Source organism: Brassica napus, chromosome C7, assembly GCF_020379485.1.
Source record: "Brassica napus cultivar Da-Ae chromosome C7, Da-Ae, whole genome shotgun sequence".
Taxonomy (NCBI): domain Eukaryota; kingdom Viridiplantae; phylum Streptophyta; class Magnoliopsida; order Brassicales; family Brassicaceae; genus Brassica; species Brassica napus.
This window is the reverse complement of record NC_063450.1, coordinates 35,919,156-35,935,844: the sequence shown is the minus strand read 5'-3', so window position 1 is coordinate 35,935,844 and position 16,689 is coordinate 35,919,156. Positions and strand designations below refer to the sequence as shown.

The following is a 16,689-nucleotide window of genomic DNA, read 5'->3' as shown; positions in this document are numbered from 1 at the left end:
TTATTCTCAAATTTGTCTCAAAATTCTATTATGTTCATGAATATTTTCCGAAACTTTTAATTGTGCAATCCAGACCAAGCAAATATTCTGATTTTGGAACATTGGTCCATGCCGTTGTGTTTCATTTCGTTTATGCCCCATATGAATCTGATTGTAAAATAAATCCTTTTGATTTGATCCCATAATTTATATGTTCACACTGATAAATTGTCTATGTTACTTTGTACACAAAATATCATTGATGTTGTCTATAATAGAAGCAAACATAAAACTCCAACAGAATATCAATGATTTTGAGTGTCCATGTGGACACCAACTATATTATAGATGACCGGTATAAATGATTTAAATGAAGTTCCAAATTTTCATTTTTACATTATATCATAACTTGAGCAATGTCTACATGTACACATGTGATTTGTCTTTTTTTTTCTGAACAGCTATACTAAAAACTATTAAAATCACCATCATAACTTGATCAATGTATAAATAAATCGATGTACATATTTTTTGCTCTAAGTTGGAAAACCTACATGTTTCAAGTTTATGTATACGAGGATAGTGAAATTATATGGCGTTCATGTATTATTGTACAGTTAATTTGTGTACATGTGAATCATTGTACATGTGGATAATAAAACACTTGTGTACGTGGTATAGTGTACACGTCAAATGGCTTTAAAAGTTATATGTTCATTCCTTTTGTGCATTTTGTTAAATCTTAGTAATATATTTGTGATATTTTTACAGGTGATTACTTGTCTTTTGCCTGAAAATATACATGCTAATTCATTATATGAGAGGTCTATGAATTAATGAATTATTGTACAAGTAAATTTGCATACATGTGAATCAATCTACATGTGATAATAATAAAAAAATTCGTACATGTGAATCAATGTACATGTGGATAATAAAAAAAAATTGTGTACATGGTATAGTGTACACATCAAATGGCTTCAAAAGTTATAGTTTCAATTTTTTTGTGGACAAGTTTGAGTGAACACAAGTAAATGGTTGATTAGAAACTGTATACAATTAGTAGGTTGTGTATGTAAATATATCTTGTATACATGACACATACTAATAAAGAAGTCCACTGGTACATGTATCGTTTAACAAATGACAAGGGGTGTGATGGTCAATGTAATGAACATATAATAGAATCGAAGAGTGGTTTCGTGGGAAATTGTGTACATTTGTTGTGTAGTATACATAACTGTGTACATATATTTCTGTGTATCGGTGTACATGTATTTCTGTGTATCGGTGTACATGGTTATGTGTTAAACGGTGTACAGTATGACCGATGTATATCTATGATCTATGTACATAAATTTTTGGGACATATTAGTGAATACATTATTAATTTTTGGGACATATTATTTTAACATATGTGAAGAAGTTGTACACATATAGGTTACTGACAATTGCTTACTAAAGGAATTCTCAATATATATAACAAAAGTCAAACTGAAGTTGTACACATGGTTTTGTGTGTTAATCATATCTAATGATTTTTAGCTTTTGATTTTTGTTCGTTTAATTCATTTTATAATGCATTTAAATATGTGCATATATGTGTTCAATTGCATTAGCATGGGGTTGTAGTACATAATCAATTATTTTTGCTAAATAAAATAGACAATTACTTACTTTTGAAAGTTTGGAGGAAAAAAATAAAGCAATCAAAAGACCAAGTATCATTCGTGCAATGTACTAGAATGAAGAATCAAAAAGTTTGTGGGTGATTTTGTGTACATTTTGAGACATGTACACGTGTACAACCAAAATGAACCAATATATATAAAAAAGTTGTACACATAGGTGGATATATTGTTTAGTTCATTTAATTTATTTTCCAATACATTTAATTATGTGCATATATGTGTTCAATTTCATTACTAGAGGGGTGACACATAATTGGTTGTTTTTTAGCTAAATCAAAGAGACAATTGTTTATTTTTAAAGTTTGGAGGTAAAACAGAAAGCAAAAAAAAAAACAAGAATCATTCGTGCAATTATAAAAAATATACTGGAATAAACAATCAAGAAGTTTGTTGGTTATTTTGTGTACCGTTTGTGACATGTACACGTGTACATAAAAAATGCACCAATATATGTGACGAAATTGTACACAAATAGGTGGATTAGCGGTTGTCTACTAAAGAATACCAAAATACATAACAAAATAGATCAACTCAAACTGAATATGGTGTACATGACAATAGCTGTACACATGATAATTTTGAAATACATCAAAGAAACAAGTGTTTATTTTTAAAAGTTCAGAGGCAAAAATGAACAATCAAGAAGTTTATGGTTTGATTTGAGTAGATATATGCACAATTAATAAGTTTAGGGTTAAAAACAAAATTATACAAAACGTTAAGGACCAAAAAAAAACAAGAGTGGCCATTGATGTTCCCGAGCTTTTACAGTGCCGTGACGGCGAGAGAGATAAGGTCACGACGCTGGAAAAATTGTTACAACGTAATGGAAGAGATGCTAAGGTGAATCAACGCGTCTGAGGAGATGACAAAGAAGATTACAACAGATCAAGGCCTTCGACAAAGTAAAAGACGACGATATGCGTTTACGGCAACAGCTTTGTTCATATCAACATTGTATTCAAGTGACTACCGCTCAGCTTCTTCCTCTTCATCCTTTTTTGCTTTTAAAATCATTGTTTTCAGATTTTTTGTTGGGATTTCTCTACCGTTAAAAGTTATTTATTTTTACAGAGAGAAAAAAAACAGAATTAAAAGAAAAATTGTGGATCCATTTAGTTTCAATAAAGAATGTAGTTAGCTCGTAGTTGTGAAAAACTGCTTTATGAGCAATAACTGCTTTATGGTGTAATAAAAACTCATAAACTGCCCTATAGCGTAAATCACTCCTTTTAAAAAGTATTTTTTTTATGAAGTTAAAGCCATATAGGATTTTTCTTTACAGATAATCAATAAGTTATGGGAATTTTGTTAATTAGAGACAACTGATCTCACTTATTGTATTCTTAGAACAAAACCTATTTTGTCACTTTTGGACATTGAGCATTCTTTCAATGTATAAAAATTCAAATCAATATATTAAGAACCTAAAGTTAAAAAAAATAACAAAACATGATATTAACATGCATGTAAATTTAGGAAAATTAATATTGTGATGAATTTATTTTGGGAAGATCAATTTTAAAATTGGTTTAGAAGTGTCAGTAAATCTGATCTACCATGTACGACAGACGTAAAATTGAGAATCCATTAAGAACACAATAATCTATTAGATTTATAATACATAATATGTCAAATATATATATCCATCTACTACGGAAAAAATACTGAATCCTCCATTCCTTCTATATTTTGAAATGTAGATATTGTGGATTCAACTCTTTGCGAACGACGGGTAAACAGGAGAGCATTACTTTTTGGAAATCATTAATTAACAACGATACATATATTTAACTGATAATACATCAAACTCGATATTACCATAATAACAACATCAAAGCATATTACAACACACAACATCAATATAATGATTTTAAAGAAACCATACAAGAGCCCCATTTATTATAACATCATACGAAGTCGCGCGCACACACACACACACCAAGGCAGCCATATATGACGGTGGGGAATCTGGTGATGATGGTTGGGAACGGATTTAGGATTTGATAACGTGGTGGTCCATGTCCGCAGCGAGGCTCTTGACGAACTTCATGTAGTTGATGGGCTCAGGCGAGTCATCGGTTCGCTTCTCCCATATCATAGTGATCTTGCAGACTATATCACTAGGCGACTTTTGAATGAACTGAAAGATGACGTCATAGACTTTAAGCTGCTCCATCACGTGACCTTCGAGCCCTCTGAGCGTTACCGCCATATTCTCATCGTCATTCTCTCTCCTCTCCTTGAACACCTCCTGTTTCCCATCTTCATAGATATACAATTGTAGATACATATGTTCATGTTCTAAGTCAGCACCAAATCAATAGCACCATATATATGTTTGGACAATTCAGTCGCATAAAAATAAATGTATTGTTACCGCATGTGTAGTTCCAAATCTTGATGGAGCCATGAGAGTCCCATTCACCATCGTGGACGGTGACACCTTGAATGTGGTGGCCAATGGCGTCGGGGAAGAGATGGTTCTCAGTCTTCCACCGCTTGTAGTGTTTCTCCGCCGATCCTTTCAAAGGAACCTCCGTCACATATGTTCCTGACGTCGCCATCTCTGATTTTTCTTCTTTGGGTATTGAGTGAAGTTTTTTTTTTTTTCTTTGGCTGATGAATGAATGATTTTGCTTGTGTTCTTCTTCGTTTATATAGAGAGGGTCACGGTTAATTAAAACGTAAATACATGTTTTCTTTCATTTGACGAAAAGAGTTGGTGGCCGTGCATATTATTCACGAGTAAGTGTAAATGTATTCTGCGTAAAAAAGTTAAAAGTTGTATTGTCGCGTAATTCACGTTTACGAAGTCCTTATCATCATGTTAATAATTAGGTTTGACAAAATGCAATAATGCATATCATATGACGAGTATCACCGTCATTCATATTAAAAAAATATTGCATTTTAAATGACCATTGTTTAGGTGTTGTTTTATTTTACAATTTGAACGTATACAATATATATTTGGATTTCAGGTACGCGTTCATTGAAATTTGAAACCGTCGCCAAATTATATTACAAGGCTGGAATATCATAATCAATTCAAGCCATGGAATGAATCATAATATTTTAGTGAGGCTAGTAAACAATCACTATCGTCTTTTCCCAAAAGAGAAAATAGGTGAATCCGACAGGAAAACTGGCTGAAACTGACATCTTCTTAAAATATTTTTTCATCTTCTTAAAATATTTTTGTTTTCTTTTCTGGTTAACATCTTTTAAAAATTAAAAGTGTTTGTAAACTTAAAAGTCATATATATCGGATTGTCTTTAGAGATAATCAATGGATGCAACTGTATAAAATATTTGTGGGAGAAAACTGTATGAAATAATTCATTCATGTAGATTCTTAAAAAAACTATCATTTATACGGAATTAAAAACAAGTTTCATTCTAATGATGTAATATTGTTATAAAACATGGATGATTAAAAAAATAGTAAATGAAATAAAATAATATGGAATCAATATGGTAAAAACAAATTATACCGAACCGAACCGAGAGAAACAATATGGTTTGGTTTTTGTATATACAATATAAACCGAGTGGATGTGATTTTATAAAAACTGTAGAATTTGAATATAATTCGGTTTATAACTAATTAAACCGAATAAACAAACATAACCGATCTAAAACAGAAACATATATATATATATATATATATATATATATATATATATATATTATATAAGGATACATGAAAAGCTATTTGATATATAATTTATTTTTTGTTAATAGCTAATACCATATTTTTACACTAGTAAAGAAGCTCTAATCTGAAAACCACTTAAACTATATTCAAATAACAACTCATCGCAGCCTGAGAATTCTTATTCTCTTAGTCTTTTTTTTTTACTGTTATTGCTTTCTTTCGCCATCTACCAAACCGAAGAGTAGGTATAGTTTTGATGGACACCAATAAATAATTTATTCATAACTTTTCTTATGTATAAATGAACAGAGTTCTCTGTTCAATCAGAGGAAACGTAATTTTGATGAACATTAAATATAGGAGAGTGTAAAAAATTTCTTTCATGATTGTGTTTTGTTTTTCATTATTTTATTTCAAAATTTCGAACCTTGGTTTTGGATCTAGATTAATTATTTTATTTGATGGTAGAAACATTTTATTTATTTTGTTCTTTTTATTAACATCTGGCATTTTTTTAATAAATGATTGCTTTGACAATGTGACTCTAAAATTTATATATTATGACACTAAATAATGGTTTTTGGTTTAAATCCGAAAACCTAAACAACCAAAAATATTTAATCGAATCGAACCGAATTAAATATAAATTTAGAATGGTAGTTATATTTTACTAACAGAAAAACCAAATAAACCGATCTGAAACCGAACTGATATCCAGACTGAAAGGGCCTACCTGAAATTCTATTGTGTATAACTTTCATTATTCTATTCATTTGTATTCTAATTTTTTAATCATTCTATTTCTAAACATGACAACAAATTACAATCTTGTTCTAAAACGAGTCTGCGGAGGCCGATTTCGTGGCACCAACTCACTCATCGAAATTCCTTTGTGGCGATTATATTACATGCTGCCAACAAATCAAAATAAAAGATAACTTTTTATCTTTTTGAAGTTTTTTTTTTGATGTAAATGTTAAAATTTATACTATTTTTAGGTTAACATTGTTGCAAAACAACTTATTACGAAGACAAAAAAATAAAGGAGATAAAGAAATTGCTATTACTGCTTAACTAAATGGTGGGCTACATATAATTCAATTACTATATTCGATTGCATAAATATATATACATAATAATTAAATATATTTAAAATTCCTCCCTGCAAATTCTCATATGTTTTCGCTTTTCTAACAATTCGTTAGGTTCACAGATAAACTAATGAGTTTCAAGCCGAGATTACAACATCTATAAATTAATAGTCGATAAATTAATAATTTTTATAAATTAATAAATTTTGATGGTCCCAACTTTGACTGATTCAAAATTTGACACAAAGCGATAAAATAATAAAATATTAAATTTTAAATGTTTTCATGTAAATATATGGTCTCATTAAAATTAAAAATTAATAATTTATATGTATATATATTTTATATAAATAAAAACTTATTATTATATTGTTTGTTTTAAATTCACAATGAAATTATCTTTATATTTTCTTAACACTTTATATTTTTGATGAAATTTAGTAATATTATATCTAAACCCCATTTAAGTTCTATGCAATATATATATTATATTACACCAAATAATATAATACAATTAATATAAATGTCAAATTTTAAAAATAACAATTAATTATACATTAAAATCAAATATTTTGTTATCTTAAAATAAATATATTTTAAAATAAAAAATCTAAATAAAGAAACTTTTGTAAATTAATATATTTATAAATTAATAAAATTTCAAAGTCCCAACATTACTAATTTATAAAGGTTTTACAGGTGCATGTGCTAGCATCATTTTCACTTGAGTCTCCAAATGATTTTTTATTTATTTGTTGTCTGTTTCGAGCCAATTCTTGTAGATTATAATATATTATTTAAATTCAGATAATTTAGGATTGGTAACCATAATATTAAAATAAAATATATTTACTGGTGTGATAAGACGTACCAATAAAAATATAAAATAATTATTTTCCTTGTTCACGATGGACATGTAAATAGACGGAAAATCATAAATCTATAATATAATGAGACAATTGCATCATTCCTGAGGCGACATGGTCTGTGGGTCCCACTTTTAAAAAGTATAAAAAAATATCAAGACTGTGGCTCAAACCCGGTTTATTGAGATATAAACACCACCATTTATACCACTAAACTAAAAGATACTTTGTACATTGCTGGCCGAAACTAATATATATTTATGATATGATAGTTTACCCTGTACACGTATGATTTCAGTTTAAGTTCCATAAAACGCCCAAGTCGGATGTAAGGCCATTTGGCCAATGTTTAGTTATAATGCCTATTTTGAAAAAAAGGTCTGACGTTTTATGTTTTTGTCGAGGAAAGTGTGTCGTTTCTTCTTCTTCGACCCTTCAATCTCACCACCCCTGCTGTTTTTTCTAATCCTGTGAAAAAACGTGTCTTAATCAACTCTTTACCTTCCAACTCTTTTCATATCTATTAATTATTTTCACTGTATTCAACGTATACCTCTTAAATTTTACAATAAATGTTTTTTTTTCATTAAAGCCATTTACGATCTTAAACTCTCCTTCTCCCTTCTGATACAATGAAACCGAAAAATTTACTTCAACCCCTATAAATTGGAGAAGGTTGATAGCCGGATGGATCTTCACAGACGCTCTCAGTTTATCTTATATCTTCAATTGGAGAGGGAGCTGCTCATCCTCGACGAACATGTATGATTGATTTTTTCTGCAATTTCCTTCCTACGAAGCCCAAAGAGATCTATCGAGTTGCTGATCTGCGTTAACCATTTGATGAATTCCATCCCGAATGACACCAAAACAATCAACGTCCACCTCAAAACACCAGGTATCATGATTTTTTCTCTCATCTCATTTTTAGACAAAAACAAAAAAACTAGCAAAGACACTAATTTATGAACTAACTTTCGCAGATGATGAGTAAACAGCGCCCAATAGATCTCCACAACCTGATGTAGATGATCGTAGGCCACTGAAGAAGAAGAAGCCTGCAACAATGTCAGAGGATGCTAAAGCATTGAGTATGATTAGACAAATGTTCAAGCATTGCTTCTAACTTTTCTCCTACGCTCACACCCATTACATTTTCATTAGTTTTTTTCTCCTGAACTTATGAGTTTTATATTGTTTTAATGTCAGTACTGATCGTTATGTTGGACATGGCTATGATAACCGAGACCTGGAAGCATGCTTTGACAATATCATGAAGGAAGAGAGACGAAGGTAACATCAATATCTTGATCATGAGTTTCAATCATTTGTTTCTTCTTATATATATTGCTCAACGGTTTGTGTTTGATTTGATAAATGCAGTGCGAGAATCGCAAGGGAGGAAGATGAAATGGAAGCAAAGCTGATCGCATAAGAAGAACAGCGAGAGAGACAGAGAAAGTTGCTGAAGCTGAGGCGTAAGACAGTTAGAAGAAACAAACCTTTTGATCATCTTTGTCTTCTTTTTTAAATATATGACAAGTTTAATCTTTAGTGCTTTTCTCATTCAAATCTCTTTGGAGAATAGTGTGTTCTTGAAACTGTACAATTAGATAATAATTATATTTATTGGGTCACTCGAGGAATCTGTTGGTGACCTTCCAAGTTGGTGAAAGCCTAATTATTTTCTATGTGTAAAACGAGAGAATGAAAAGAAAAAAGAATATATCTTTATTCACGTTGGAGTTGCTTTAGTTTCACTTTCTTACAAGTCCATGAACATTATTTTTGTGATTCTTTTATAATCTTTTCCTCTCAAAGATCTTTGTTTGAGGTATCAAATGGTGACCAAAGAAGAAGATTGTCTTCCTCCTGCGACAGAGCCGTTGAGATGTTATTTTCCTTCTTCTACGACTCCTCATGCGGAGCTAGAGACTATTCAAAGCTTAGAAATCGTGGAACCATCCTTTCTCTCTCCCGCTTGGTATATCATTATTCTTTACTTACTCTTCAATTTTGAGCTCTTCCCTTCACCACAATCTAGAGATAGTTGATACCTTTTATAGTAAAGTGGGCTGAATAATTCATTAGATAACTTACGTACAATATTTATAGTGATACATAGCTAACCTAGCTATTACATATTGACAAATATAACCTTATTAGGCATATACTCTATACTCTCCCTCAAGATGGAGGGAGTTTGCTCACACCAATCTTGTCCATAAGTTCTTTGAATCTTGCTCGTGGTAACGTCTTCGTAAGGGCATTAGCAAGTTGATCTTTAGTGGAGACATGCGAAACGCGAAGAGCGCCAGACTGAACATTGCCACGAACAAAATGGCAATCAAGTGCTAGATGCTTCATCCTAGAGTGGAACACAGGGTTGGCGCTAAGATACGTCGCTCCCACATTATCACAATATATAGTCGGAGTGTTGGTGAGAGTAACTCCAAGCTCAGTAAGGAGAGAACAAACCCAACGCCGCTCAGCTGCTGTGTTTGCCACCGATCGATACTCCGCTTCTGTGGAGGAACGCGCGACTCCAGTCTGCTTGCGAGAAAACCATGCTATCGGCATAGAACCCATATAGACAATGAATGCGTTGGTGGAGATATAGTCGTCGCTGTCTCCAGCCCAGTCCGCATCCGAATACGCATGCAATGTGTGAGGCGAGTGTTTCCCTATGTAGATACCATATGAGAGAGTACCAGCAAGATATCGAAGAATGCGTTTTGCGGCCTTCCAGTGTTCATCCGTGGGACGATGCATGAACTGAGAGAGATGGTTAACACTGTAGGCGATGTCTGGTCGTGTAAAAGCCAAGTATTGCAGACTACCGATCACCATGCGGTACTCCTTCGGATTGTCGAGCACTTGACCAGAGGTAAGCGAGAGGTTGCTAGAGGCGTGGAAACTTGCTGAGCTTCCTGCATATTCACTTTGGCGAGCAGGTCAATAATGTACTTCCATTGCATTATGTGAAGTCCATTTGACGTGCGTGTGACCTCAAGGCCTAAAAAGTAGGTCAAGTCCGTCGGTTTCTTCAAGAAAAAATGCTGGGACAGAACATGTATGCAAGCATAGACAAGCTGGGAACTACTACCGGTGACGATAATATCATCGACGTAGACAAGAATGTAGATGATGTTGATTCCGTCTATATAGATGAACACCGATGTGTCCGCAGTAGAGTTAGTGCATCCCATCTGACATAGGAACGTCTTGAGTTCTTGGTACCAAGCCCGGGGGGTTTTTTTGAGACCATAGAGAGCCTTCCGAAGACGACACACATGATGAGGACGATCTGGATCCACAAAGCCCGGAGGTTGCGTGACATAGACCTCGTCTGAAAGTGTTCCCTGGAGAAAGGCATTGTTGACATCGAGCTGGTTGATTGGCCTAGACCGAGTGACCGCAAGATGAAGGACTAGACGAATTGTGATTGATGAGGACATTCAACCAGAGCCGGAACCAGACTTAACTGAACCTGATATCCAGGACATGATCAGCAACATAACCAAATCAGAGACAGTTCAAGAAGTGCCAGTACCAACCGTATTCAAGGGAGCTATCACTAGACAAAGAGCTAAGATACTTCAACATAAATTTAATGAGAGCATGATACTTGCTTCTGATCTTGGACAAGTTAAACCAGCTGGTGAATTAAGCTTGAAGAAAGATGAACTAAAGAGTGAAGAACCGGCTAAGGAGAAACAAGCATCAAGTGAGGATATGTGGCCATTCATCTCGGAGCAATGCCACACCAACCAGATGATCATTACCATGGAAGATCAACTTGCCTAGCAAGTCTCTTGGACGAATCTAGCAACTAGGCTAAGCTCTTTGTGTGTGCTCTTTTTCCCTTACTCTTGGTTTTGTCCCAAATGGGTTTTCCAGAGGAGGTTTTTAACAAGGCCACAACTTGCTTCACACTTATCCCAAGTGCTAAGTTCGATCCAAGGCTAAGAAGACTCATGACCTTATTTCATGTTTTATTTTTACACTCTAGTTTGTTTCCTTATTTGTATTTGCGTGACCTAAGCGGAGCCTGTTCCCTTGGTCCTATTTATATGTTTTCGCAAGCCCACTTTTGGGGCAGACTTTGAATAAACATAAACTTTTCTTTTAAAGAAAACCCTAGAGCTCTCAAGCTAGAACTCGCCTCCTTCTCTTTGCCTTGTGAGATCAGTACCTCCACGGCCTAGAGGAACCTTGTGTTGTATCACGAGCCTTCCATCTCTCGTGTGCTGCACTTCATTCCATCAAACAGTTCCAGTTCAGATCCTCTTGGTTTATTAGATTAGTCCATCCGGATCACCCTTGTGTTAGATCGGCTCCTTCTCTCTTGCTTGGGAACATACAGCCTTTGATAGCTTAGGCTTGTATCATTTCTGGTATCAGAGCTGAAGTTCCTTCAGCATCAGGTTATATCTATCCTTGTCTCTTTATTTGCATCCGATTTGTGTTTCATTGTTTCTGCTTTCATGAAATCATAAACCAAATAAAGAGATCGCTTTTCACTGTTGCACTTAGTTGTTTTCTTCATATCTTGCTTGCATCCGATTGTTACATCCTGTTCTGCTTAGTTTTAATCTTCATAAAGTCAAAAAAAAAAAAAAAAACGTGTTGCTAGGATTGCATAATTTGGTTTCCAATTGTTTGGTCGACAGGTTTATTGGTTTCCATATTTGCGTCGAGTTTTCAAATTATTTCCTTCCCGGTCGATCACCTTCTCCAAGTCTTTCCAATTCTTTTGCTAGTACAGCTTTTATTAGTTTCTTTTGCCTTTTAATTTTATAAAAAAAAACCTAAAACTCAAAAAAAAAATGGAATTTATATATTTTCTTTCTCGTTTTCTTTCTTATTTACCTATTGAAAAGCTAAGGCATCTCTTGTTTATCTTGCAGGTACAACTCAGCCGCATACATGGGAGAAGCGAGTGAGCAAGCTACCATGATGCAAGTCCTCAACGCTTTGAGAGAAGAGATGAGGGTTATGCGGCAAGACCTTGGGGAAAGAATGACAAGAGTTGAGCAAAGACCTCCTCCTTTGCAACAATACGGAACGTTGATAGGTTCTTGAATCCAAACAACAGAAGATATGGAGTGCACGTCCATGACAACCCGGAGACTAGCACCCGGAACCAGCAGACTGATGGAGACACGGAACAGCAGCACGGTCCAATACCAAACCTGAGAGCAGGGTTGCAACCAGATGACTATGGTGAAGAAGAAGAGGAAGAAGGGTTTGCACCACAACCCAGAGCTCCACGCAGGCAAAACCGGCACCAAGGGTTTGAAGAAGAGGAATTCCTACCTCTCCACAGAGCCCCACGCCAACAAAACTATAACCAAGGGCCAGAGCACATCAAGATGAATGCTCCCGGCTATGCGGGAAAGGTTGATCCAGAAGCTTACCTTGAATGGGAGAAAAGGATGGATCACATTTTTGCCTACTATAACCACCCTGATCCTAAAAGAGTTGCTTTGGCAGTAGCTCAGCTCACGGACAATGCACTTTCCTGGTGGGATAGATTGTGCTCCGATAGGAGAAGGAACGGCCTGAGGCAACTAGACTCTTGGTTAGACATGAAAGATGCGATGAAGCAACGGTTTGTGCCTCAACACTTTCACAGAGACTTGCAAAGGAAGTTACGGGCACTCAAGCAAGGCAGCAAGTCAGTGGAAGAGTACTATGAAGAGTTTGAGAAACTAAGAAACCGCTTGGACCTTAATGAAGATGAGGAAGCTATTGAAGAACCCTAAGATAGGGAGGATCACTTTAGCTGGGTGTTGGATATGATCCGAGAAGGCAAACGACACTTCTGGAACTGAGATGGATTGAAAGGATCGTCAAGAGATGCGGAATGACTCTTGATATACCCACGATCTAAGGCTAACCACCAAAGAAAGAATGAATGTGTTGGCTAACCACCAAACAACACACAAAGATGAATTGGCTGACCACCAAATCAACATGCCGGTTCACACCAATGAACTAGTTAAAGAACTCTCTCTCTCACTCAGAGAAGAATCGAAATAAACAACCAAAACTGAACTTATTTTATTCATCAAAGGGACTACATATTTATAGTGTTTTGTAGTCAAAGACAATTAAAGAAAATGTGGGAAAACAATGCATAGAAAATACAAATTTGACCAGATCTGAATTAATGAGTCAAAGACTCAGTCTTCCATGCAGATTAGTCAAAGATGGCCCTTCAGATAATGTCCAGGTTCATCCGAACCAGATGGATGCACGGGGTAACGATAAGGACGCTTGCGGGACTGACCGGATGGTCCGCCGGATGAGAATGCATGTTCGTCTTCGGTTTCTTCACCACCCAAGTCAAGTCTGGCATGATCCACGTCAAGTCTGGCATGATCCAAGTCAAGTCTGGCATGATCTTTCTCAAGTCTGGCATGATCTTTCTCAAGTCTGGCATGATCCTAGTCAAGTCTGGTACGGTGAAAAACATGAACCTCGGTTGAAATGTTCAGAACGTCCTGAACTCGATGCTGAGCTGGTTCCATGTAATGATCCGTGGACTGCGGCACATCAGCTACCATGGCTCAGTTCCTTGACGGTTTACAGGAGAGGTTAAGCTGCAAGGTGGAAAGACATGTTTATGCTGACATGAAGGACCTGTTCCATCTAGCTATCCAAGCTGAACAACACATCAAGAAGAAGAGCTCCAAGGGCAAGTCTCAAGTTTCTTGGAATTCAAGCAATAGCAACTACAACAAGTCGGTGGACAAAGGAAAAGGGGTTGAAGGAGACAGCCGGCCTAAGCCTCGCACCACCTAACCCACGAAGGACAACAAAACCGAGCCAGCCAAAACTACCAACCCCCAACATGCCAGAGACATCACCTGTTTCAAATTTAGAGGCCGAGGACACATGGCAAGAGAATGCCCAAACCAGAGGGTTATGCTGCTCACTGATGACGGCTATGAGTCTCGTGATGAAGGAGAAGTACCTGAGATTCAAGAAGAGTATGGAGAGGTTGAATATGCTGATGTGGGAGAGAGCTTGATGATCAGACGTGTGCTTAGCGTCCTAGTGCAACCCGCCGAGACAATCCAAAGAGAAAACATATTCCACAGCCGTTGCACCATAAAAGGCAAGGTATGTAACCTTATCATAGATGGTGGGTCTTGTACTAATGCTGCTAGTGCTTACATGGTAGAGAAACTTGGTCTAGAAAAGACAAAGCATCCGCATCCATATAGGCTAAGGTGGTTAGATGATAAGGTTGAGCTTAAAATTAAAGAACAAGTGACCATTCCATTTAGCATTGGTAAGTATCAAGATGAAGTAGTTTGTGATGTAGTCCCTATGCAAGATGGACATGTATTGTTAGGAAGACCATGGCAGTGGGATAGAGAAACTAAGCATGATGGTAGAACTAATATGTATACATTCATGCATGATAAGCGTAAGATAAGCTTAGCACCTCTCACCCCAGCACAAGTTCATGAAATTCATTTGCAAATGGTTAAGGAAAATGAAAATTCTGTTAAATCAAACTTTCTTATCCGTCCTAGCTGTGTAAGAAAGGCTGCTGCTACCAAACACACAATGCTACTAATGATCTTTAAGGAGCTTTTGAGTGCAGGTTCTGATGAGTTAACTCTTCATCCAGAGATTACTAAGCTTCTTGACATGTTCAAAGATGTGTTTCCAGAGGAGATTCCACACGGTTTACCCCCACTCCGAGGCATTGAGCACCAGATAGATTTTGTGCCAGGAGCTGCTCTGCCAAACAAACCGGCTTATAGGGTGAACCCGGAAGAGACTAAGGAGTTGGAGAGACAAGTTCAGGACCTATTGGACAAAGGATACGTGAGGGAGAGCCTCAGTCCTTGCGCTGTACATGTCTTACTTGTACCAAAGAAGGACGGGACATGGAGAATGTGTGTAGACTGCCGAGCCATCAACAACATCACCATCAAGTACAGACACCCCATTCCACGGCTTGATGACATGTTAGATGAGCTAAGCGGAGCCACCATCTTCTCCAAGATTGACCTTAAGAGTGGGTACCATCAGGTAAGAATGAAAGAGGGAGATGAGTGGAAGACAGCTTTTAAAACAAAGCAAGGTCTATATGAATGGATGGTGATGCCATTTGGACTTAGCAATGCTCCTAGTACTTTCATGCTTCTCATGAACCACATTCTTAGACCATACATCAGTAAGTTTGTTGTGGTTTATTTTGATGACATTTTAATTTACAGTACTAGTTTACTTGATCATGTGACACATCTTGAGCAAGCACTAGAGACACTTCGACAAGAAGGGCTTTATGCAAACCTCAAGAAGTGCACATTCTGCACTGATAAACTTGTCTTCCTAGGTTTTGTTGTGAGTTCACAGGGCTTACAGGTTGATGAAGAGAAGGTTAAGGCAATTCAAGAGTGGCCAACTCCAACAAACATCAGCCAAGTCAGAAGTTTCCATGGTCTAGCTAGCTTCTACAGGCGGTTTGTCAAGGATTTCAGTAGCATAGCTGCACCCCTTACTGCTGTGGTGAAGAAGAGTATTGGGTTCATTTGGGAAAAAGCTCAAAAGGAAGCCTTTCAGACCTTGAAGTATCGCCTGACCCATGCACCAATACTGGTCTTACCCGACTTCAACAAGACCTTTGAAGTAGAATGTGATGCATCAGGGATTGGCATAGGGGCAGTTCTTATTCAAGAAGGAAAACCCGTGGCTTACTTCAGTGAGAAGCTTGGTGGAGCAGCTCTCAATTATCCGACCTATGATAAAGAGTTGTATGCCTTGGTGAGAGCTTTGGAGACATGGCAGCACTACCTGCTGTCTAAAGAGTTTGTGGTACACACTGACCATGAAACCCTTAAACATCTAAGAGGGCAAACCAATCTCAAGAGGAGACATGCGCGCTGGTTAGAGTTTATTGAGACATTTCCCTACATTATCAAGTATAAGAAGGGCAAGGAGAACATTGTAGCAGATGCACTCTCCAGGAGATATGCTTTGATTGCAACCATGGAAGCAAAGGTGTTGGGATTTGAGTTCATCAAAAGTTTGTACGGAGAAGATCCGGATCTTGCTGCTATCTACTCAAGCTGCACCAGAGGACCACAAGGAAAGTTCTACTTGCATGAGGGATTTCTTTTTCAGGGGCAGGAGATTGTGCATTCCTCAATGCTCCTTGAGAGATCAAATCACTAGAGAGGCTCACGGAGCAGGGCTCATGGGTCACTTTGGAGTAGATAAGACATTTGCTGTGGTCAGGGACATTTCTATTGGCTGCATCTTAAGAAATCAGTAGAGTCTCATTGCGGAAGATGTGTAACTTGCAAGAAAGCTAAGTCTAGAGTCCAGCCTCATGGCCTTTACATGCCACTGTCGATTCCTACAGCTCCTTGGGT

At 36.4% G+C, this 16,689-nt stretch overlaps 1 protein-coding gene across 1 annotated transcript; it reads right to left on the bottom strand.

Annotated features, from left to right (window-relative positions):
* Window positions 1–3,420: 3,420 nt before the first annotated feature.
* LOC125590013 (MLP-like protein 328) lies at window positions 3,421–4,400 on the bottom strand. Its single transcript, XM_048762835.1, has 2 exons — window positions 4,051–4,400; window positions 3,421–3,935 (listed from the first exon to the last, which is right to left on the bottom strand). Exons 1-2 carry the CDS (start codon window positions 4,235–4,237, stop codon window positions 3,667–3,669), a joined length of 456 nt encoding a protein of 151 aa, XP_048618792.1. The 5' UTR covers window positions 4,238–4,400; the 3' UTR covers window positions 3,421–3,666.
* Window positions 4,401–16,689: the final 12,289 nt, after the last annotated feature.

Bases quoted from the DNA above. Each gene is read 5' to 3' on its own strand.
- LOC125590013 (XM_048762835.1), bottom strand. From the start codon at position 4,237: ATGGCGACGTCAGGAACATATGTGACGGAGGTTCCTTTGAAAGGATCG. The intron at 3,936-4,050 runs GTAACAATACAT...ATATCTATGAAG, and splicing joins GATTTGGAACTACACATGCG to ATGGGAAACAGGAGGTGTTC.